We start from the raw sequence: 24905 nt of genomic DNA, 5'->3' as shown, positions 1-24905 counted from the left end.
ACCCACTTCTATTTCTTGGGTAAAATGCTTGCCAGGCTCGGAACATCATATATTTGTGGTTCACACATTAACTAACATGGCTTCACTGTTTTTTGCAAAACATGAGTCAACATTATTATTGCAGACAACCACATGGCTTGGATTTCAATACAGTCACAAAAGATAGAACCTCAAACCTGAGTACAACGCATAAAAACCATTCATGCATGTAAACAAATATGTCCTGATAGTTTGATCTGATCCTCGTTGACATGTACCTTAAGCAGGTCGAAGACGTCAGCAGCATCCAGGCGGTAGTCACACAGCCGGTGCAGCAGTTGCACCTGAGTGCGGGGAGGCAGATCCTCGAAGGGGCCCTCTCGGAGGGGGTTAGGCTTCCCTTCTTCCAGCTCCCATCGGTAGCTGATGATGTCGTCCAGGTAACTGCTAAATGCCCGGGGGCTAAAGGGCAGAACAACAGAAGAGAGGAGAGGCAGAGTGTAAGAGAGACAGGCGCTACATGTTGCTCCAGACATTGTACATTGTTTTCAAAACCAGTTAAACTCACTTAAAATACAAATATTGACTGTTTATTTGGTCATACATGGCTTTCTTCAGAAATATTGATTTTAAAAAATGTCACTCTTATTATCACAATAATCAGGGCTTTTCTGCAGTCATTTCCATTTTGACAGATTTTTCTTTGCATAACTTGTATAATAACCATTCTGGTACAAAATCCCTTTTTTATTTCCCTGAATCACTGATCTTTGAATGTATAGTATGTACAGTATACAGGGTTGTGGAGCGGTACCTTGTGTACTGAGAGGGTCTCAGGTAAAGACTATGTGGGTCAGGTATAGGTCTTGTGCCTTCGTTATGTGTGATTTTGGTCTTGGGGTTTGTTTTGAAGCAATAGTTGTCTTCTCCTTTTGTTTGATAACTGATGATAAGTTATATTTAGGTAGTGTTATTCACTGTAAACTCATAACCATGACATCTGATCATAGTAGGAATTTAGTTTTCATTGGATAAAGCGCCTAAAATTGTTAATACATTTATGTTTTTCACAGTAAACTTCATTAATCTTCTAATCTGACTGTTGTGACTTTTAACACATTTTGACTGGATCATTAAGTTATAAGGAACATCATTATTTGTTAACTACATATTCAGATGGGTATGACAATTATTTAAAACAAATAATAAAAAGAAAACCAGACGTTTTCTTGGTCAATTAAGATCTGTCAGTATGGATAAGTGCAAGCAATTCAATTGCAAATGCTGTATGCAGATTGAAAGGCAAACACACAACGTCTCAATATCAACTAGCGTCCTTTTGTGATGCTTAGCTTTGGAAACAAACAAAGTTCAAACTACCCAAGGGGCTGGTGCGACAGAGGAGGTGGGGCTGGATAGAAAAAAGACAATTTTCTCTGAATGGGAGTGGGGTTGTATCTCTGCTATGAGTGGGAGCCGGTAAATAAACGTTGGTTCCGGTTCAGGTCTCGCCGATTAATCTGTACCTTTCAGTTCCAACTCAGAAGAACAGAACAAGGGCTCGGGGCAGGGGTGAGCATCTATGCAACGGCGCGGAGAAAGAGGGCCAGGGAAAAAATGGCTTATCTTGAAAGAGCAGTGTGCACTTTTCACACAGCTGCAGCTCCAACCCCCCGCCTCCTCAACTGCCCCATCTCACTCCTACTTTCTGTCCCTCGTTCTCCCTCCCCACCGCCCCTTTCCCCCGCTCCGGCAGAGCGTTTAACACGTGCGGATGAAAAGGGCAGCTCTGTGAAAGGCCAGTGCTGAGCAGCCACCTCCGGGATGCCAGCGCCTGTCCAGTCCAATAAAGCAGGTTGTCCTCCTGTTACCGGTTGCCGGGGTGGAAAACTGGATCATTCCTGCCTCTCTGCTTATCGGCTCACTGGTACCACTATGATTCCTTCTAATAATGGCATACAATAGGTGTATGAAGGGGAAAGCCCCATGAGAAATGTAACGTATTTGTAGATTTGAGAAAAATCCTCTGATAAGTACTCACTTTCTCCGATCATTCGTTCACAGAGGATGGGGAAGTTTCAGTGGTTTCATTTATTGCTGTATTACAACAGCATGATTTCATCACACAGACTTGAAGTCACCATATGGTGAGTACATTTTGACTCCTCAGCGAGTCATTGTTCCGGTGACTCACTTCCTCTTAAGGCTCTTGGGTGTGATGACTAATTTGAGGTAGTTGGAAAATACGGCTTTATCTTGGCAGCTACATGTCAAATTGGAAAACATGTGAATTGATTATTTTCCACTGTTAACCAAAGAAACCAACACAAAGGTTTCATAACAGTATAATATTGGCATCTAATCACAACACTCTGAATAATTCTCAGCATGGTGGAAGGAAACAAGTTTGACACAAACAAATTATCATTAAATATAAGCAAAACAAAGATTATGTTATTTGGAAAACATAAAACAAATCCACAGGTGCAATTAATACTAGATAACATAAACATAGAAGGAGTATATGAAATGAAGTTCCTTGGTGTGGTTTTAGACTACAAAATCAGCTGGAAACCTCATATCACTCATGTAAAAGCAAAACTGGCTAAAACGCAATATTGGGAAAAGCCAGACACATTCTGGACTACAACTCATTGTATACTCTATATAACACACTGATATTGCCATATCTGATTTACTGTGTGGAGATTTGGGGAAACACGTACAAAACCAACCTACAGCCGTTATGCACAGTACAAAAAAGGGCTATAAGAGTTATCAATAATGTTGGATATCTTGAACACACTAATGTATTATTTTTGAAGTCACACATATTGAAGTTCACTGATCTGGTTCAATTTAAAACGGCACAAATCATGTACAGAGCAAGACATAATCTACTTCCTACGAAATTAAAAACATTGTTCATAGACAGAGAGGGTGGGTATCATTTGAGAGGAAATCTACATTTGAAACAACTCAAGGTCAGAACAACTCTGAGAAGTATGAGTATAACAATCTGTGGGGTGATTTTATGGAATGGTTTGGAGCAGGAGTTAAAACAAAGCACAAGCATAATTCAGTTTAAAAGGATGTACAGAAACACTTTTTTGGAAAACTATGAGAATGAAGAGAGGTGATTGAAGATGAGAAATTATTGTATATGTCTGTATAAATGTAAATGTACGTAGGAATAACTTGCATAATGATTTAAAGGACAATCATTGATCAAGTAAGGGGTGGGAATTAATAAGCATTTGCTTCCTCCTACTCCCTTTCGGACACATGATTTATTATTATTATTATTATTAATATGAAGACTTTTTTGTTTTTTGTTGAATATATAAATATTATCATGAATGTGGATAAATACTGTATTTTAACAAGACGGTATTCTGTTTTTCACATTTGTTATTTATTTTTATTTTTTTTAAATCTGTTTGAAATAAAGATTGAAATGAAAATGAAATGAAACACTAAATGCTTGAATCTGGCTTTATTGGGCTTGCACCACATTTCCTCATTGTACCAAGACCAGATCTTGACAAGAAACTCAGGTATGTTTATATTGAAATGTGAACCTTGTCCACCTCTGTACCACAAGACCTCAGTGTCATTAAAACTGTCAATGTATCTGCACAGGGTTTCATGTTTACCACAACTTCTAATTCTCTTTCCCAACTGTATCCATCAGTTGTTAATCCCATTACACAAAAGTAACTTGAGCTTCAGTGACATTCATTTCAACAGCCTTTTTTCTAGTAAACACGATTCTTTTTTCATTCTACACTTACGTGATGTCAGTGCGCTGGTAGCATCCCTGCAACAGACAAGCGATGAGGTCCCCAAGGAAGTCCAAGTCCTGCTCGGATAGGGCTTTCTCCAGCTCCTGGATGAACAAAGGACAAAGCAGGGTCAGTGCACACGTACAGCAGGTACTTTTGCCAAACAGTCCAGAGATATCAGAACAAATGTACGGATAAAACATTACGAAAGACTGCGGCACTTTTGTGAGTTTCAAAGGATGACTCAAAGGTATGATGAGCAAAACACAGGTTTCTTGACAAACAACATTGTATTCGAACGGATGAGAAAAGAAAAGGCGATATCTCAGAAGCATCAAGGGAATAAGACATTATAATAGGTAGTTCTCAGCATTTGCATGTGACAGCATAAGGTACGCTGGCAGAGGCGGACAGCAGGAGGGTTGCCTGGAATATGGCCAGTCTTCTTATTAAGGCTTCTTGGTTTTGCCAGCGGTTGTTTGGCTGGAGCCGAGGTTCAAGTTCAGCCATGACCCCTCTCCTGCCTGGCATTGTGTTTCAGCCATTCAGGTTTTATGAAGCGGCAGTAACCGGCAGAGCAAACTCTAAAAGGCCTGAAAGCACCAAGGAGAGATGGGAGGCAGCAGGGGCCTAGAGCCACAGCACAACCCTGCCCCCCCCCCTCCTGCTTTGGTGACCAACCAACACACAGCACCCCACAGTTTCCCATCATACACTGCTCTCCATGATGATACCCAAAAGCTGTGGAGTAGAACAGGAGGAGAGAGACTGATGGAACACGATGCTGAGAGGAGGTATGCAAATGTGAAGTGCTCCGTCAGCCAAGTGTCCATTTCACTTAAAGCCCCTTTTTTTGCAGGATGCAAACAAGCCCCTTCAGACGGAAGGCCGAAAGACTGTTGAGGAAAAGAACATGTCTGCCTGCAGCTGGACACTCTTTACTTCGTTTTTTCAAATCTGTATCAGTCTGTATCAGCCCCTTTTTTAGAGATTTGGGTATGGAGGAAAAGAGAGAGGGTTGTGTTTTCTGAGACTTGGTGAGTTCCCTGACACACCGGGGACACATATTCATGTATAAAAGACGTACAAAGGTGCATTTTGCATGATAGGTCCCCTTTAGTTTTTTACCGAGTCCATAACCGGTAGAGGCAAAAAGATGTTCAGATGTTTCCTCCCTTACTTGTTTCAGAAATGTTTAGGTAGGTTGTTTTCAAATTGCTAGAAATGTTTATACCACAACCTGACTTTTCTTTCAAGAAGGAGAAGAAGCACACTTTCCGCATCCAGTTATTTTTCTATCAGAGTATTCTTCGAGGTTAAGAAGAAGATATATTGCTTTTAGAGTTTATGAAAAGTGTCTTAGCCCTCAGACTAGCAACATACCCTCACCACTATACACCCACTAAAGTATCCTGCTGGTTCAAGAGGTAAAATTCATCTCAAGGACGAGGAGGCACGTAATTATCGTCTCTTCTCAGTCTGCTTCTCTCTAAAGGAACCTGGGTGAGCTCAGGGGTCAACAAAGGTCGGCGTACACACCTCCCGGCCATGAAGTACGACGGAAGCCAGGAGCCAACAAGTCAGCGCGGTGAAAAACAGAGGAGGAGGAGGGGAGAGGCAGAAAGGAGGTTGAGTAAGAAGTTGAAAAACAGGATAAGATTGATCTCTCTTGAAGTCGGAAAAGAAAAGAGTTTAAGGGAAACCTCAGCAGCCTGCTTCTGACTGAAGCTACTACAGAAAGCTACCAAGAGATTGAGTTTTATGATAGGAGATAAAAAAAATCAGCTAGGTCTCGTGACTCGAAGGTAAAACACTTCATTAAGTTTGATGAGCACATTCTAATGACCAATTTCAGAGTGTACAGATCAACGCGCTCACAGTGGCAAATGAGTCAGATTTTAATGGATTAAGAGCAATTCAACACTAAGACATAAGCAAGAGGACCTATAGTTACGGTTTGGAGGTTGATCGAGTTTCATCAAGCCTACATAAAAGGGCTCTGACAACAAAGAGACTGATTCAATCTTTAAACAGTTGCTCAAGCAAGCGCGTATGTCATGGCTTGTTCACATGTATGTATGCTACTGAGCCGCATAACTATGTCATAGCCTGTGATCATGAAAGGATAGCAAGATACTGTGTGTGTTTCTCCGTGAGCAGAAGCCCATGTGCAAAGGACGGCAAGAGATCCTGTGTCACGCTGCCTTCCACTTCCTGGTCCCCTGTCAGGCAGCCTCTGGGCCTCTGAGTGAGCCCATCCATCAGAGACACACTGCACTTTGATCACACTTTAGGGAGAAAAAAAAAGCTGGGTGCCGGGGAAGAGTACAGCAGAGTGGAGGGCTCGCTTCAGCCCGTGGATTAACACCATCGTGCTCCACCTTTGAAGTGCCACGCTGCATCTCAGATGGCAGAGGGAAGGGGATTTAATGTGGTGTGCGTGCCCTTTCTTCAGCCATCTATCCCGATGCGGCCGATCCCTCTGTGGCCCCGCGCTAACAACCACTCGTCTTGATGAAGGGCTGCGGGGGACACTCCGCAGCAGATGGACGTGTCCAGTGGGAACCTTTCCCTGCTATCAGCACATACAAGTATAAGGTCCAAACTAATGCACTACAAGGACAACAAAAACATGGACAAAATATATTAAAAACCCACGCTTACCTACATTCACGCACGTGTCTAAACAGAATAAACAGTGCAGTACTTTGCCTGCTCCACATTAATGATCAATGGGACTCGCAGATAAGCGTGCTGGATAGGTGATTAGCTCTAAGGTTTATAAATCATAGAGCTCAAGTGTCAGATTTATCACTGAGCTGCTGCCGCGAACAAAACAGGCTACTCGTATTCACACACACACGGGACAAAGATTGGAGTCAAGGCTTGTCAGAAAGGTGTGTCATCACAACAGCTTCTCTGTAAGGCTGGTTTGCAATCAGCAATTTACCCTGAAGGTATTTGCCACTTCTCTTACCTGACTCCCCCGCTGTTTCTCTCTCTCTCTGCCTTAACCTCGTATTCCTCTCTTTCACACCATTTTCCTCCCCCTGTCTTGCGGCACAGTGTCCATGAGGGCCTCTGAGGCATTCTATTATTCCCCTGACAACACCCTTGCTCCACTCTCCTGCCCACTCTTTTCCTCTCTCTGTATTGCTTATCTGTCCTCTCCCTCCACACATTGTCCACCCTCCAGCCAGTTGCTTGCTCCACTGTTGCAGACGACAGTGAGGACGGTTGTGATAGGCAGTGATTGTCCTAAAAATATAAATTGCCACACTGGAAATAATTGTTTGAGGCACCGTCACACCTAGCCATCTTTTCAAAGAATGGCAAAAAGTGTGAGAAGTAACACCTGTGGTGTCGACACAGCTTGCCACTTGTCATGTTCTCTCACAAGAAGCTGTCGCACCTTATATACTATCACTGACATTAACAGGAGAAATTGCCTTAATTTTCCTGGCAAAGGAAGCAGCTTCTGTCTCACATACTTGCAATTCCTATGTGGAAATTCATACACACACACCACAGATACCACTTAGTCCCCTTGTTGTTCAATTATATACATGATACTTTTGTCCAAAAAGCAAGCTGGATTTATATCCGAGTAAGCTGAACAGTGATGGCAGTGACCATTAAAGAAATATCTTCAAATGGCAGTCTTGTCTTGTGGTGAGATTGAGAACAACTGATGCCAAAAAACATGGCAGCTAAGGCCCCGTCCAAACGGAGACGAAACGGGTGTTATCCGCTATAGTTCTTTATCGTATGGACGGTTCGTCCACACGAGGCCGTAACGGAGCCGCGAAAACGGAGCCGCGAAAACGATAACGCATCCCAAAGTGGGAAGGTCTGGTAACGTAACGCTTGCAGCACCGTGTGTACGCCCTAAATGGTCATAGCCCCGCCTCTCCTGCTCACCACCGCGTCACCCATTGCTGATGCGTTTCGACAACAACAACAACAATGGCGGATCACAGGGTTGCGTTCGTGCTCCAGACGCTACTGACCATGATACAGATGTTAGTGCAAAATCTACAGCTCCTCTACCACAACCATCAGCAACAAGTGGACATCGAGAACTACATGAACTACATGTTGCTAAATCCACCGCGGAGAATAAACAGAAGGGCAACCAGGCAACCATGGCAACCATACTCGGGGGGTCTAATTCGCTGCTTTTGGTGTATTTTGTGGCGGAAGTACAGCGCCACTTACAGGCCCGGCATATGTACTACAGCGTTTCCAGCGGGTCGAGAGGTCTGGTGTGGATGGACACGTTTCTTGAGCCGATTCCGTGTGGACGGAATACTTTTCTGATATCGACCTCGGTTCGTTTTCGTCTCCGTGTGGACCGGGCCTAAATCTATTATATCATGTGCCTTCAGGTGCTAAGGAAACTGAAACATCAACTCCCCCCCACATATGAACCCCAAAATACTCATGATGATTACTTGGCTCAGGCCTCCACCTCACACATAACAGCCTTACCGTGTCCTTTCAGGTAACTGATTCAGGTTCTGTGAGCTGCGTCCTATCTGAATGGGTTGATGCATGTCAATAAAACCTCAATTACAACCCTCATATGCTTGCATCTTAGATTGATTTTCTCTGCTGAAGGTGATTATGAGGTAATGGGTGACAGCTATTTCATAAAGGTAAACCCAACATGGGTAGAACGTGCATTGAGTAATACATATCTGCTGTTTAAACGTACTTAATGGAGTATGTATGGCATCTTTGGGCCATCCAGTTCATCCTCTACCCAGCCTGCTACTGACGGGTGCCATTTAAAGAAAACAAGATAAGATTCGGGCTAATGTCAAAGATGATGAACCATGAGTCCCTGATGAAAGATCCCTGCCATATTATCTGCCTCAAGAGATTCCCACTGTTTTTGTTGCTGCTGTTAACATTCTAATTGATGCATATTTAAAAAAATGCACGACAGGAATGCAATTGCAAAACATGCAATGTCTTTTGTTCCGTTTGGTATTGTCATGCGTTTCTTGTGAAGCATAAAAAGACCAGGCTACACCTGGATTTCATTGTGCAACCCTTTGTTACGGAATGACAATAAATGATCCTTGAATCCTTAATGATGCCAGGATGAGTCTTCACTAGGAAAGAACTCAAGGATGGTAAAGATTACGAGACACGACACATGAATCAACAGGGAAAAAGAGAGGAGCAGACTTTTGTAAAAGCAAGGAGACATCAAGGCTAAACTGACTTCAAGGCACCATCTGCATTTGCCGATAAAAGTGAAACAGGCTTCTCTTGCTGGGCACCACCGTGTGTCCCATTCATATCAGTAGAGCGAGAAAAACTGAGATAAAATGCATGTATGCGTGCCTGGCTGATATAAGTAGTAAAAGAGATATAGAGAGACGGGGTGGTGATAAGTACTGCAGCAGCACATGTATCAGCGGCTCCAAGGTTGTGTCAGATCCTCAGAGCCAGTAGTATCAGGGGGTTGGCCTCTCTGGCTCCCCTCACAGCAGATACTTTCCATGCCACTGCCGTTAACAGCTCCTCCGGGGTCTATATCACCAACAGTTGGACGACGCCTGCTAGCTGGAGGGGGAAGGGAGGCCTGTTTGTTGTGTAAAGGGCCCTCTCTTCCTCTCCTTTGCTTCTTTCTTTATATCTTCCTCCCCCCACTCCCCTCCCACTTTCATCTCCCACATGGTTCCTCCAGGAGCCATCATCTGACAACACCCTCCACCCCCACACGTAACCACCTCCTGCCACATGACAAACATGCACACACAGCCATAACACCACAGGAAAACGCCCTCGCATCCTCAGGATGTGCCGCTCATCTGATCATCAGAGCAAAACATCTGACTGACGCACCAAAACAAGAACTTGTCGGCTGATCCGTCTGATTGAGCCAGTTAGTCTTCCACACCGCTCTTAACTAGTATTTCGACACATTAAAGCAACTTGAGCCTCAAGGCCAGATTACCATTTCTGAATGAAAACACGCCAACAGCAATGGTAAATGGACTGCATTTATATGGTGCTTTATCCACTATTTACCACCCCTCAAAGCGCTTTACATACTACAAGTAATCACTCACCCATTCACACCCCATTCATTCAGAGCAATGTGCCACTTTTGCTCAAGGTATTTAACATTCACACACCGTTGGCAATGCCATTGGGAGCAACTATGGGTTAAGGCTGCCTTTACACGGGAACGTTTGCGTTTATGCACAGTATGCGTTTTCAAAAAAGTCTTCCGTTCACATGCATTCGTTTCATTTAACATGTCTGTTCAAACGAGACCGCTGGAAACGCTGTAGTACATATGCCGGGACTGTAAGTGGCGCTGTAACTTCCGCCACAAAATACACCAAAAGCAGCGAAGAAGACCCCGGAGCAATGTTGCCATGGCTACCCTTCTGTTTATGCCCCGCGGAGGATTTAGCAACATGTAGTAGTTCATGTAATTCTCCATGTCCACTTGTTGCTGATGGTTGTGGTAGAGGAGCTGTAGATTTTGCACTAACATCTGTAGCATGGTCGAGCAGTAGATGTTGTACTAACATCTGTAGCATGGTCAGTAGCAGTAGCACTAAAAGTAGCTACTGCTAGTGCTACAGCAGTGAGCAGCAGAAGCGGGGAGAGGTGGGGCTATCGTTATTTTGTCAGGAAATATTCGTATAGAGGCGATTACACGGACTCGTTTGAACCCCCAGAACGTTTCTTTTGCAAATCTATCCACCTTGGGACCATATATCGTTTGTGGGGTCCGTTTCTTACGGCCTCGTGTAAATAATAGGGCTATACGCAAGAGAAACTATGCAGATACAAGCCATTTCGTTCTCGTGTAAAGGGCCCCCAAGTGTTTTGCCCAAGGATACACAACATCTGACAGCAGGGGCTGGGATCGAACCTGCAACCTGCCAATTTAAAGATGACCGCACTCCCTCAATCGCCTAAAGACTAAATATAGCTGATGCATTACACAACTGTAAGGTCATTTCCAACATTCAGAGTTTTATTATAGTGTGTCAAGGCCAGGTGGGACAAGTGGCCGGGCTGAGCAGGAAAGGCTGTGTGGGAGGAGGGTTGAGGGATGGACGGTGGACAGATCCTTCCGGAGACAGGCGGAGACTCTTTGCCTTGGCCTCCCTCAGTTGCTATGTGGGTGAAGATCATTAAGCACAGGAGACGGGAGGCCACCCTGTGCAGCCCATTGCCTCTCATACTTCAACTGTCAGCTCTGAGGAAACCACATCATCAACTTCCTTATATAAAATGGAGCTTCCTGCTTTACACATCCCAGCGGTCCCATTGGCTGTCTACGTAAACATGCGCCTGCATATACGTGCACATACACACGCAGCCAGATCGTTAAAGCTCAGCCTCCCGGCCTGAGGAAGAAGAAAATAGTTCCTGACCAGTGTGGTTGTAGACTGCGGAGTGAAGAGTCTTGAAAGGGAGGATCAACATGAAGCAGATGGCCTGCAGCCTTGGAGTTAAAGCACAAAGACGTGAAGAGGAGCTACTTGAGAAGAAAATTAGCCTTTAGAGAAAATGTTTAATTCGGAAATGTTAAGTGCCACACTGAAAATAGAAGACTAATCTAAGTGTAACATTGGAGACACCTGATTATTTTAGGCCAACAGGTGGTGAAAGACAATTTTGACTTCAGCTCTTTTAACATAAGCAGTGCAACCTTAAAGTAAGTAAATTACGGAAGTAGCTGTATGCAAGAACATCTGATTTATTCAGATTGGACAGCAAATGGTCTTTACGCTCCCAACTCCATGGTAGAAAGTCTGGGTAATGTCCGATGGAGTGAATATGTGAAAATAACCTCTAATTGTCCTAAAAATGATCGGAGGGTAAAGAAGAAGAGGGCTCATTTACATGAAGACGCCAACCAAAATGTGTAAATAGAGAGACGACATATGTCTTTAGGGGCAGGACCGGACCTTGTCAGACAAATTCAAGTGTTAGCAAGAGCTAGTTAAGACCAAGTTAACAACCGGTTATGCGACTCCTGCTTGCTCCACCTAGGTGCCGCATTTCTCCTAAAGCGAACAGTAGGGATGCTCCGATCGATCAGTCACCGATCGAGATCTGCCGATACTCACTCTCTACCGATCGATCGGTGCTCTCTAAACATGCCGATCGCGAGGGCCGATCGCATGACGTAAAATACATGACACTTTTCTCTGTACGCGGCAAAACAAGCTCGCCAAAATGGCTTCACCGGTCTGGCATTATTTTAAGGTGTCCGAAAAAGACAGTAAAATAGCGGTATGCAACGTGTGTGTGAAGCAGAAATCCTGCAGCTCCACCCGCTGTGACGGACCGGTGAGCGGAGCGAAACACACAAGAGTTAGACCTAACACACTTAGCTATTTTATCTACCTCTGGAACAAGCTAAACTAGTTATAAATATGTTTATTCTTCACTGTCGGCCTCACACATTACTGGATCAGCGAGCTGCATGAGACGATACTGACGGGCTGTCAGGAGAGGGGGGGAGAGAGAGGGGGAGAGAGGGGGAGAGAGAGGGAGGAGAGAGAGGGGAGAGAGAGAGGGGAGAGAGAGAGGAAAAGAGAGCGCTTGCTCATTTCTCCCGTGGTATTATCCAAAGTGAATGTAAACTTGAATAATATACATAATTTGAATGTAATAATTAAGTTGATTGTTGTTTGTGGAAGCTCCAGTGAATGAGCCCCATTAACTGAGTTTTAAACATCACTTTAAATGGAAGATTTAAAGTGATGTTTAAATCTTCCATTTAGGCCCCGCCCACTCGATCGGATCGGCGATCGGTATCGGCAGATACTGATTCCGGCGATCGGCCCCAAAATTGGCGATCGGAGCATCCCTAGCGAACAGAGTATATCCACTCAGTGAGAGCGCTTTAATACGCACACTCCTTAGTTGTGTGTTACATATGTGATGCAATGAATGCTGTATTTATTCTTGGCATACGGCTTAGTCCTGGATTCCAACAAACAATGACTGTTTGCAGGTGTACTCGTGACTAACAGTGTTGGAATGCATTTACTCATGTGCTTTGATTAAGGGCAACGGTGAGGTACTAGTTTAGTATTTCCATTTTACAGTATATTCCACTTTGCTTCATTAGATTTACTTTAAAGCATAAATGACAGTGCAGATTTAGATGAGTAATACAAAATGAAGACGTTATCAATTAGTAAATGTTAATATAAAATTTGAGATAAAGCTACCAAGCAGTATAAAGGGTAGATTAAAACATCTCCAATATAATATATTACAAATAATTACAATTCAATGGTATGATATAAGGGCTGCTCAATTAATCGTATTTTAATCGCAATTACGATTTTGGCTTGCAACGATTATGAAAATAACATAATCGAAATAAAACTATTATTATTTTTTTTTTTTCAGTTGAATTATACTTAAAGTTCAGGGTAATCAACTGTTAAAAACATACTGTTCACATTTTTTTCTTCAATAAATGGATGTTTTCAAAGTAAATGGATAATCGTTTTGAATAATCGTGATATCAATTATTGACCCAAATAATCGAGATTATGATTTTTGCCATAATCGAGCAGCCCTAGTATGATACAAGTGGTTTTAAATGATTGGGCCATTCTGTTTATTGAATAATACAACTTTTGGTTATTCAAGTATATTTTGATGCCAATACTTTAATACTTAATCTTGGAGAAAAAAAAAACAATGGTGAATGCAGGACTTTACATTTGAATAGAGAATGGTTCACAACGTGATATTAGTCTACTTCTTTTACCGGAGCTAAAATATGTCTACTGCTCCCAACACTGATAACCAACATATCTTTTTTGTTCAGTATGCTGAATGAATGCATCAGAGAAGGTTGGAGAATGTAAGCTGTCCGAATAGCTGATCAGCTTCATGGATGAGTAGGTATTGTATTCTGAGATCTTTGCATTGTGTTTAAAGGCAACATTTAACATTTAATACGTGACATAACAGTGAAAGGTATTGTTGTCTTTGAATATAGCCTGGCATGTCAGGGTTCCTACATTCCCAAACAACAGCGCAACTTCAGACCAACATGAACCCCGTGTGAACAATCCCAACCCTCCAATTCATTTGTAAAAGCCCCCTTTCATTTATTGCAAAAAAAAGCAGGGTGGGCCAGAAAAAAGTAGACATACGCTCAGCGTATGCTGCATGGCAATGCAACATTATCTAGTAAGACGCTGCGATGGCTAATGAAACATGTGCAGGTGCACATTCCTTATAGATATCCATCCACCTAGATTGCTCCATAACATCAACACTGTACCCGCACTGTCTACCTTGTCGTTGTCATGACCAAAGATAAAATAGTTGCTGCCAAGATAACTTTCCAGACCTGAAATATCCAATTTTTGAGTTTCATAAAACAATGAATCAATGTTTTGGTGTCTGATAAGCCTTTAAGTAGTTTCTACAACTGTACTTCTACAGCTGGATCAAATATCAGTCTCACCAACACGCCCCCAAACAAAGGGCTGTCAACATCCTCTGACCAGGCGCTGCATTCCTAGATTACATATCATGGTGACACAAGTAACCAAAACAACATTCCCACAACAGTGTAATGCAAATTGTGTTATGTTTTTTTTAAACACAGCGCACTGTATTTTGTTTGAACGTCAAGTCAGACCTCATATTTCCATATTGCATTGGCATACGTCAGTAGTTTATATTTTGAAAACAAAGTGTGTAAAGAGAGACATTGGCGTTGATAACACTCAAAGTGTGCCAACCTTTATTTCATTCGGAGGCCCCCTGCTATCCATGTAGTCAGCCAAGAGTGTGCCAGTAGAAGCCTCACAAATCCACACCCTCCTCTGCGTCCACTTGTGCCAGCTGACAGACAACTCAGCGTCGCTATAAAACATTGAATTCAAACTTCCCTCTTTTCAACGTACCTTTGTTGCAAATGTTTTCTTTACGAACAAACGGAAATATATTCCAAAACAAATGTCTCTCTTTATTACCTACTCCAACTGTATGTTGCATCACACAACACACGAAAAATAAACACAAGACACTTTTAACCAAGTACTTTATAACGTTTTCCATGGCTCACACTGGATGAGATGTGGTTTGGTGTAGTCACTTAAGTCTCTCTTATCTCTACTTCCAACCAGCCGCAAAAAGCCCAGAGCCAGGAACCAACGCTGGAGGGATGCCGCCTCAGACTGGAGACAGAGAGAGGGAACCATGGGGAGCTGCAACAATGGAGCTGGCTGAAACAAACCCCGGTGTATGTGCCTCTCTGCCTCCCCCTCTGTGCACACACTCCCCATGTGAAACCATCTGATGCATGTACTGCTGCTCTCACTTGTCAATCACAACTGGGGGAAGGGCTGCAGCCACTTACAAAGCCCCCCCCCATCACAGTGAATGCAAGTGGAGGGTATTAAAAAAGACATGTAAAAAGGGTTCTTGATCTTTGAGGGTTATTCGCAGAGTGTGAAAAAGTTTTGAGCCTGATCTGGAAAAGGAACGTGTCAGAGGTTGCTGTCTGTGAGGCTGTAAGAAGGGCTGAGCTGGGGATGTGTCAGTGGGTGGGACACGAGGGAAGAAAGGGAAAGGGGTGAGGGATGATTGAACAGCGCAGATCTGGGATGAGAATGGATCATTGTTGTGAAGGACGCTCTAATCTCCAGCCTGAAAATTGATAAAGATTGTAAAATGGTGCAAGGTTGATGGTAATTTCCTCATAACCAACCATGACTGATCCCTGATGATCATGATATCACAGCCTCAAACCTCTGCTTTCGTTTGCTGCGGATATCTTGCCACACATCTTCACTACAATCACCCATGCTCCTCATGTCAAAGCTCACTAATTGAGGCCAGACTGGCGACACATATAAAGGGACAGTTACTGTATAATACATAAAACTAGGAATCGGCAAGAGTGTGTCCGTCTGAAGTCGGGCCATGATGGAGCATCACTTAAGCCCTGATCCCATTCCCTGTTAATCCATTTGCTTCAAGACAACAGAAACAAGGACGTGCTCCCAGGCTGCGCGCTCTTGCTTATTTACCAGATCTAATAGGACTAAATCTTCTTTTACAATCACACGGGAGGCTTTACGAAAACAGGAGCCCCCTCCCCAGATGGGCTGAGGCAGCAGCAGCTAGCACCCAGTCAGAGTGGAGAGCCTCCACCCTCCAGGGGGAAGGGAAAGAAAGAACCACCATCTGGGGTTTAGTCATGGTGATGCCAGGGGCTGAGGCTCAGAGACAGGGAGGCTACTGGGGCTTGAGAAGGGGTTGGGGTAGAGGGGTCGCAAATGGGTAATGTGAGGTAGTGGGATGAGTGATGGGGATGGTGCTTGAAAAAGCCAAACAGAACATGAGGCTGTGTTATGATGAACCTTTTAAACTTGCTGATAAGACATCTAATCACACTGAAGTTGGGTGACGCTTTGTGATGTCACCATCCCTACCAACTCACTGATGACACAATGTGTATTGTCCCTCCATAGCAGGTACACAAAATGGAAACAGAAATGCAAGAACAATCTACTGAGAAGAGGTTTAATCAGGTAGGTTACCTGAAAACACAAGTTTGTAAAGGGTTATAAGTTAAAGAAATATTCAGAACTTTTTCTGCTCGTCTTTGCAGCATGTGTAAAAAGGAGAATGACAAATGGGAAAACACTGAACTGCAGCAGGCAGAACTTTGACTGTGCTTTTTGCAAATAATTTGACAAATGATTGTGTCCAACTAATCATTCAAGGCTTAATCAATCAGGTCATTCACAATGCCAAAAAGCTGGCGATAAAGATATACATTTTTTAATAAACCAATCGCATACTTTAAAACGTTATTATTGAAATAACACAACTTAACAAATCTACAACATCCCATTGAGTATAAGTTCTTCATAGGTGGCCCTGCAAATAAGTTTTATTTTAATAAACAATATCCAGTCAAGTGGTTTAAGGGTCTGTTCAGTAAACACTGATCTCTTGTTTCAGAATGAGATCATGTAATCTAAAGAGACAGAAAATAATGAAGTCATATAAACTGGAACATGACATTATTTAGCAGCAAATACAATTCTCATGATCACTAAGTCATTCAGAAAACAGGACTTGGCAGAAACAATCACCACGATGTCTGAAGCATATTTTACAAATGTGCTCAATTGCAGTGCCAGTCTTGTAACACCATGGTGTCGACCTACTGGGACATCATTAAACGACACCCACTGTAAAATAACAGCTGCCATAACGCAAATGGCCCATGACTTGAAAATGTAACGTCAACCCCAGACCTAGCTTAAAGGATTGAATTGATGTTCATATCAATCACAAAAAAGCTGCTCTAAGTTAAAGTTCAAATAAAAAGGCACAGAGGTTGTAAATCTTCAAACATTACTGAAAGTGATCTAAATGCTGACACCAGCATGCTGATGTTACGCGTGTACAAGTGTTTACAATAATCAACGTCTTGGTTTAGCACCTCAGCCTGTCAGCTTAGTAGCAACAAACAAAACAACAGCTGAGGTCAAAGTGAAGGGAAGTTTTGAGTGTTGCTTTGATATTGGAGGAATGCATTTTTTACCCGTCGGTGACGCGAGAGGAGAATCCGTCACCAGTCTTTGGGGTATTCTCTGGTAACCATGACTGACACTAGATACTTTACAAGATCAAATAAAAAAGGATGTACCCTTTTTTTACACCCAGATTCTGCTGCAGACAGAAGTAAAAAAGGGCAACTTCAGTGTATGTAGAAGTTTAAGTAGTTATGTCATAGGTCTCTTCATCTGATAATCCAAAATAAAATGGTGAAGACATTCCTTAGCAAACTACATCTTGGCAAGAGAGAAGAAAATATTGTTTCTCAAAGATCTCAAAATGGCTGGCATGCTTTTGCTGTGTAACTTCTGTTTTTATCGTTTCATCTATTGACACAAATAAAATGATAAACTAACAAATGCCACAGTTAGAAGATTATATTAAAAGGGGCTTTTTACACCAATTAGGCAAGAGCTATGTTGTTTATTCATACAGCAGAGGTTGCGCTAGACTTTTTCGCTGCCCGTCATTTTGACGGACAGGATCGTACAATTTCCGTCAAAATCCATTATTACCCGTCAGTCTGTACACCTCGCGGGAGCGCGCCACAGCGTAAAGCAGAAACTCCCAGACATTTCATTGATTTGTACGGCAAAGTTAGGTCTGGAAACGATATCATTTCCTTTTTGGAGGGCATCCATAACACGGCATAACACCGGAGCCCTGTTGCGGGGAAACTTTGGCGCTGTTCTGAGTTTGTTCTAATCTGTCAAAATGACGGACTGCTTTCAGATTTTTCCGTCATTGTTAAAAAAATTCCGTCATATACGGAATATATTCAGTTAACGCAACCTCTGTCATACTGTAAAGAAAATGAAATAAAAACTAGGATGTCTACTTTTTTAAAAAAAAGGCATAAAAATGTTCCAAGACTCGCCTAAACACTTGTTCAATAATGAATGTCTCCAAAGCAAATGGCAAGAGATACGATTATGACAGGCATCTGATGAAGATGTATAGAATAAATGCGTGACAATGTGCCGAACAGGCTGCCAGCAGAGCGGGGAGCGGGCAGATGACGGGGACAGAGGTCCTTGGCATGAAGGGCATGTCTGGCAATGAAGGGCATATCATTGAGGATCCCTCGACAGAGGCTGTTGGCTGTGGGATTTTAGGAATCATTTCAGACACACAGCCAAGAAATCAAGCATACACCAGAGACAAAAAGCCAGGCGAAGGGGACAGCCATGTTGACCTCTCTCTTGGACACTTTTCACCACTACCCCTCTTCCCCCTTCCCTTCCACTCAGTCTTTCTTTCCTCTCCATCTCACCCACTCAACTCTCTCCTCCACACACACACACACACACACACACACTGTTTCCCCAGCTCACTGCTTGCGGCCTGAGGAAAGTGGAAACCAGCAACAGTGAAGTGTATCAGCCAAGCAACAATGTGCAAGAGGATGTTTTGTAAGGCTAGCCAAGGAGATGGGGGGGGCTCCATTATCACTGAGCAGCACCGTAGAGAGGAAAGGGCTGCCCCGACAGAACCACAGCGGTGCTGTCCGATGCACTCACTGGGTTTGTCAATATCCACCCTGGTAGCAGTTTCACAGGGTACAAAGCATTGTGGTCTCAAATGTGCCATTCATTACCAAAGCCTCCTTTATATGAAGGAGAAACAGGTGTTTCAGAGACACAGTACACAGTACAGTGCACAGAGCACAGTACTTCATTTCTTCACCATTTTTGCACTTCACCTTAAATAGAACAAACAATCCAAAAAGTTTTTTAAAAAAGGACTGTATTTAGGGCTGGAGGATGTTGAGAAAATAAACTATCAAAAATATTTTTCAGCAAATATATGTTGATATTGTGGCGATATTGTTGGGTTGACCATTCGTGTTTTCCAACATATTTTCATAGTAGCTGCTTTTAAAACCAGACAATGACTAATCTTTTGTCATTACAATACCTCCATCTAAGCAAAATATAGTCTTGTATCACAATATTGATATAATAGCAATATATTGCACAGCCCTAACTCTATTTATTCATGTTTTTTTTTAAATGTGATGAAATAGACAAGGAGATCTCAAAGCAGTCCCGCTTAACAAATGAGCTCCGTAACATACTTCTTCTCATACTCATTTCCCATAGGTAACACCAGAGGGAATAACCAGAATAGATAGACAAAAACATTTGTTACCAAACAATGCAGAGTTAGTTGGACCCTCAGCAGCTACAACATTGAGCTCTGATGTTTATTATATAAGGACAGGGTGGCAAATACTGACACAAGACAACAGCAGCCAATATAAGATGCTCTGTCCGCAAGGAGGGGCCGATGGTATGTCAGAGAATGTTGACACTTAAGCCCAGGTTGGAGTAGAATCACTCGACGTCCCCCCACTCTGTCATGACCAATGACAGCCACTTCCTGCCCCCTTCTCCACCCCTGATTCTTGGGTAATTCTACCTACACAACCAGAGATAGGAGTGCAACTGGAGCCGACGGACATTACACAACCATTCTAACACAAGCGCAGCCAAAAGCGTGTCTTAGAGGAAGACGAAAGAAACTGATCTTTAGGTTGAAAGACTTTGTCAGGTGTCAGATTTATATTGATTGATTATTACATCCGAGTGCATCGTTAACCTTTACGATACGTGTCGAGACAAAGGTAACGGAGGGAAAAAGCCAGCCCAAAGAGCTACACTCGCAACAGTGGCCAGGCCAGCTTGTCTTGTTGCTGGTATGTGGCAGTAAGCAAAACAAACATGTCTGCTGACAGTTCCTCTTATTTCTACTAACGCAATGTCCTCGGAAAGTAAACATGTTGGATCCAAATGTAACAAGCCATTGCCGACTACTGTTCTACATTACTCGAGTGCCAGAAGTGTGAGTATTTTAGCTGGCAAGGCCACAGAGCCACAAGGATTAGACTAATAGGACATGTTTATAACTTCCTGAGACCAAAAGCCCTCTTTACGCACCAAATGGCAAGGAGTCAAAGCAGAGCTCCAAGCACAATCTTGTGTGAAAGACCGTATAGAAATGTTAAGCATACATCCAGAGGCATAACAGCCTTATAGCAGTACAAACACAGAATGCATGAAGCATACTGTTTAGGAATCTACTAAACACTACTTAACTTAAGTGGGCAGAAAGGTATTTAGATATTTCAATATTTCAAAGACGGAAAAAACTTTGTGACATATTTCAGAATGGCAGTTTATTCGGATCGAGGAGGCTCCAAGAGGCACATCAATTCTAAATGGGTTCTTATTGAAACTATTGAAAACTAAAAGTAGTCTTCAAATAAACTCCACAACAAAAGTAGATTCAGTCTACCACTTTCCCAGAAAACAACACGTAACAGCATAAAGGCCATTTCATTTGTCCACTACAATATAAGAAAGCAACCCGTCTTATTCAAACCAGAAATACTTAACTACAAATAGAAAAAGAAGAAAGAACGCATGAAAAACATGATTTCTTGTTTTGCACTCTAAAGAGCCATTCTGCATACACATCAAGACCGCTTGGTTAAAGATGGAACCATTCTTGGTGTTGTTTTGTGACAATTTAATATGGTAATAACTTACCTTAAAAGTGGTCTGAAAATATATTTTAAGTTTTCCTTTTCACACAGTTTTGTGGGGCTTCGGTCTGGCAATAAGGGATTCAAATTGTGCTTTGACAGCTTATAAAAAGTATTCCATTCAAATGCTTAGTAGGTTTCACCCATGCATATATTTGACCAAATAAAGTAACCTTTCAAGCCTACACGTGAGAATCTGACACTCAAAAAATAAAAATCCAGGAGTAATGTCAAAATCAACTCCAGGGGACACAAACGTGCAAACAATGAAAGAAGAAAATGTGTGCTCTTCTTATTGTTTTCACACATAAAACAATCTAAAGTAGATGTTTCAGACAGTGTAGGCTACATACATACTTGTATAAATTTCCTATTGAGATGTCAATGTAGAAGTCTACTACATCAATCTCAATATTTTCATGAAATACAGCTGAGGGGGGGGGGGGGGGAGGGGGGGGTGTATCTGCACATGTGATCTGCTCAGTGATGCGGTTAAAGACGAATACATCATGTGTGCTTGTAAAGCAACAAAATGACCCTCGTGATAAACACAACTATAAAAGCATTATTAGCAAAGTGAAAAACAAGATGCTCAACCGATCAATTATTGGTAATTGGATAATACATTATCAGTTTCATTAATAATATTTCATTTGGGTGGAAATCCAATGCCATCTGAAGGAGATCCTCAACTTTCATGTGAACTAGGCGCAATGCGATCCCCCCCATCTGGCTTGCACCTCGTTTAATAACAAAGCGATGCCTACGTGTGTTTCCCTGCCGAAGGGGGTGGGGATGAATGAGTGATGGAGACTGTTGATGCGTGTTGTTGACCTTAGCAATTTCTTTAAAGTGCAATCATTCCTCGATGGATTAAACTATTTACATTTACTCTGATGTATTACTTGAATATATAGGTGTTGAGATGATCTGTTGTGTGACGTCCGGATACATCTAAAGGAAAAAAAGGGGGGTCGCATCGAGGAATAAAGTTGTATTATGTAATCGCAGTGTAATACATTTCATTCATTCTCTGATAGAGCACAGCGGCAGATCTTACACATATAACGTATTATACTAATTTGATGAGGGGAATAAACGTTTAAAGCATCGCCTCTTGCAACAAAACAGGAGTAGGGCGAGCAAACAATGCCTGAACAGCATCTGCGTCCCTATGGCTACCCAAGCCAGATGGCTGGCTACAGCAAGACAATAAACTCCAACCTCACGCCATGAACTTAACATGACAGAAAAAACGAAACAAAAACAGGCACACTGTTAACAGAACAAGTCAAGCTATTGCGCGACTTTTCGATCTACAAACACGTTTCCACAGTCGCAAAAACTGCCTATATTTTCAAAAGGATAACATAAATGTTCATACGTTTCGTAATGTTTTGTCACTTTCTCATACAAGCATGTTGTCATGATGCTGTCATCTTACATGTTTGTTATGCTTGAATGGTCTAAAAATAAAGTCACGCTTTGGCTAAATGAAAACAAACGAGTGGCACATGGTACTAGTTACAAAAGCAGCTTAATCTGAAGTTACTTAGGAGCATCCGTGGATATAAGGTTAATGCAACACGTAACATTACTATGGACATCAGACCATACAACTATTTCATGACTGCTATATTCAGCCGACGTCTGTTGTGAACTTTTGTAGCTTTGAGGACCAGTAATTAGCAATTAAAGCTAGCTTTTAGCTGTGCTAGCTAGCTAGCTCGTTACCTAACAGGATTGCCAGTAACAGAAGTTTCAGAGGACACTGCTAAGCTGGTTTACACGATAGCTAGTCACACAAACTCCAGACAGCGCAGACAAAAAAGCTGACACAAACAACTTTTCATTTCCGTAACCAAAGACATTCATGTTGCTGAAAGCGACCACACTTTTAATTTACCTCTATTTCAAAGTCTGGAAGGTTGAAAGCTGTCCTGAACAGCGAGCAGAAGTGGGCTATGGCGGGGACTTCCCACCAGGACTGGATCTCTTCCACAGAAACGGTACATCCCTGGGACATTTTCGGACTTGAGAAAGTTTGTACGTTTGTTTCTCACATTAGAAAGTAGTTTCTTCAGCGACTTATGATGTCTCTGTATCATTACTATGCGAGAAAAGTTGCTGCTGTGGTCCTGTTCGAACAGTTGCCATTGCGACCCGGGAAGCGCTACAATCTGTTTCAATCAGAGTCTCACTGGAACTGAACAGATGGGAAGGACGATACCATCACACAGCGAGCGGGGGGGAACCATCATTTAGCTATATATGTTAAACTATAGGTGGACATAAATAGTTTGAATAGTGGTGAGCTTCATGGTGTTTTACGATGATAACATATATTTTTAAAACGTATTTGACATTGGATACATCAGTAAGTTATCATTCTAAAAGTATATTGTCAACATTACCCCATTAGATTGATAGTGCGGCCAACGTTTAAAGGGAATAATTTTAAATGCTGAATGAATAAAAAAAACTTCAGGTATAATCCACCCAGGTAACCTGTTACATATATTGCGCTTTTAGTGTGTTCGGCGAAAATTGTATAATTATTTTGCATATTTTACTATATTTTTGTCTGTTTTCTATTATCAAGGTTTTTAAACTACGACCCATTTGATGTAGCCTACTTACAACAAACAAACACTTTTAAAGAATACCAACACCTAAAGGCTTTTAAGGGGATCATTTTCGCGTACGATACATTGCCGATTACATTTACAGTTTGTAAACAACACCACGGCGGAACCTATGGGCAATTCACTACACAGGGGCTCCCCCTAACGTAATATATGAAAAAATGCATGCTATGGGACATCAGTGGCGCTCAGAGACAGTGAGTGACAAGCAGATACTGCCCTGCAGGGATGTTGACAGTTACATGACTAAGCACCCATATCCCAATGGTATATATGTGTAAAGAGCATATCAAATTAGACCATACAGAGTTTGAACATTCATGGTTTATTGCAATATCATGTAATATAATGAAAAAGGTTGAAAAACAAAACGTAACAACTATTCAAGGGCCCCCTAAAACCTGCAGCTTAATTAAATCCCAATTGTTTTTTGTTCTTGTAATTTTACACAATAGTTGGGGAAAATGTGAATGTTTTCCCTGAGGGTGGCACTAGAATAATCTGTTTGTGCAATTTTACATTTAAACCTAAGGATGGTGCAAGAGGACAGCTCACGCGTGGGCTCATTGTCTTAGGAGCCTATACATGTTATGTACAGTAAAGGAACAATATACAATATATACACATGTTATTATATATACTGAATATGTCACACATATACATATTTTATATTATAAATATGTTGAATAACTATAGTAGTGATAATGTGCCACAAACAGACACAAAGCACACTCTTGATTTACTTGACCAGTCAGTCTAGTCCTGACCCATCACTGTTTTTTAGAGAAGCTTTATAAACATATTGCATATAAGCACTATTACTTGTTTCTGTTGCAGTGTTGTTAATTACTGGGAACCATTCAACTTTGACAAAAGCTGTCTCATCATAACAAAACTCCCCATTGATGCGTTTTAATTAATAGTTGAATAACAACACAGACAAAGTGTGTTAAGATAAGATAAGGAAAGTTAACCTTTATTGATGAAATTCAGGGGTTTGAGCAGCAACAGAAATAAGATGCTGATGATGATCAAATGGCATCATAGTGCAGGAGGAAAGGTGAAGGGGTCACCAAACACAGACAGCTCCATTTTCACCAGCCTCCTTCCCTTACTCCGCTAATGGGGCCAACGAGTAGTGCTGTGTCATTCATGCAAGATTGAATGTTTTGAGTGAATTAACTGAACTGAATCACTTCCTGAAACAATCTATTCATTTAGTTCAGCTGAGCTCTCAATCAGTTGCAGGCCATTGTGCAGGGATTCACTGAGGGGAGGGTTCAAGCCAATCATTAGCAAACGTTTGTCCCATCCAGCTAAATGTTCAGGTCACTCGCTTATCCTTTACGA

The 24905-nt window shown here is 42.1% G+C and overlaps 1 protein-coding gene across 1 annotated transcript in view; it reads right to left on the bottom strand.

Moving 5' to 3' along the window:
- Nucleotides 1-23099, bottom strand: part of LOC117491454 (cat eye syndrome critical region protein 2 homolog) — a 47187-nt gene extending 24088 nt beyond the window's left edge. Inside the window, exons 1-3 of the mRNA XM_034141443.1 lie at nucleotides 22817-23099; nucleotides 3774-3868; nucleotides 258-441 (exon numbers count right to left, since the gene is read on the bottom strand). Of these exons, the coding sequence (XP_033997334.1) occupies nucleotides 258-441; nucleotides 3774-3868; nucleotides 22817-22936 (399 nt within the window). The 5' untranslated portion in view covers nucleotides 22937-23099. The remainder of the gene's footprint in view (nucleotides 1-257; nucleotides 442-3773; nucleotides 3869-22816) is intronic.
- Between the last annotated feature and the right edge of the window lie 1806 nt (nucleotides 23100-24905).

Source organism: Trematomus bernacchii, unplaced genomic scaffold (assembly GCF_902827165.1).
Source record: "Trematomus bernacchii unplaced genomic scaffold, fTreBer1.1, whole genome shotgun sequence".
NCBI lineage: Eukaryota > Metazoa > Chordata > Actinopteri > Perciformes > Nototheniidae > Trematomus > Trematomus bernacchii.
The sequence above is the reverse complement of the archived record's forward strand: the minus strand, read 5'-3'. Positions and strand labels throughout refer to the sequence as shown.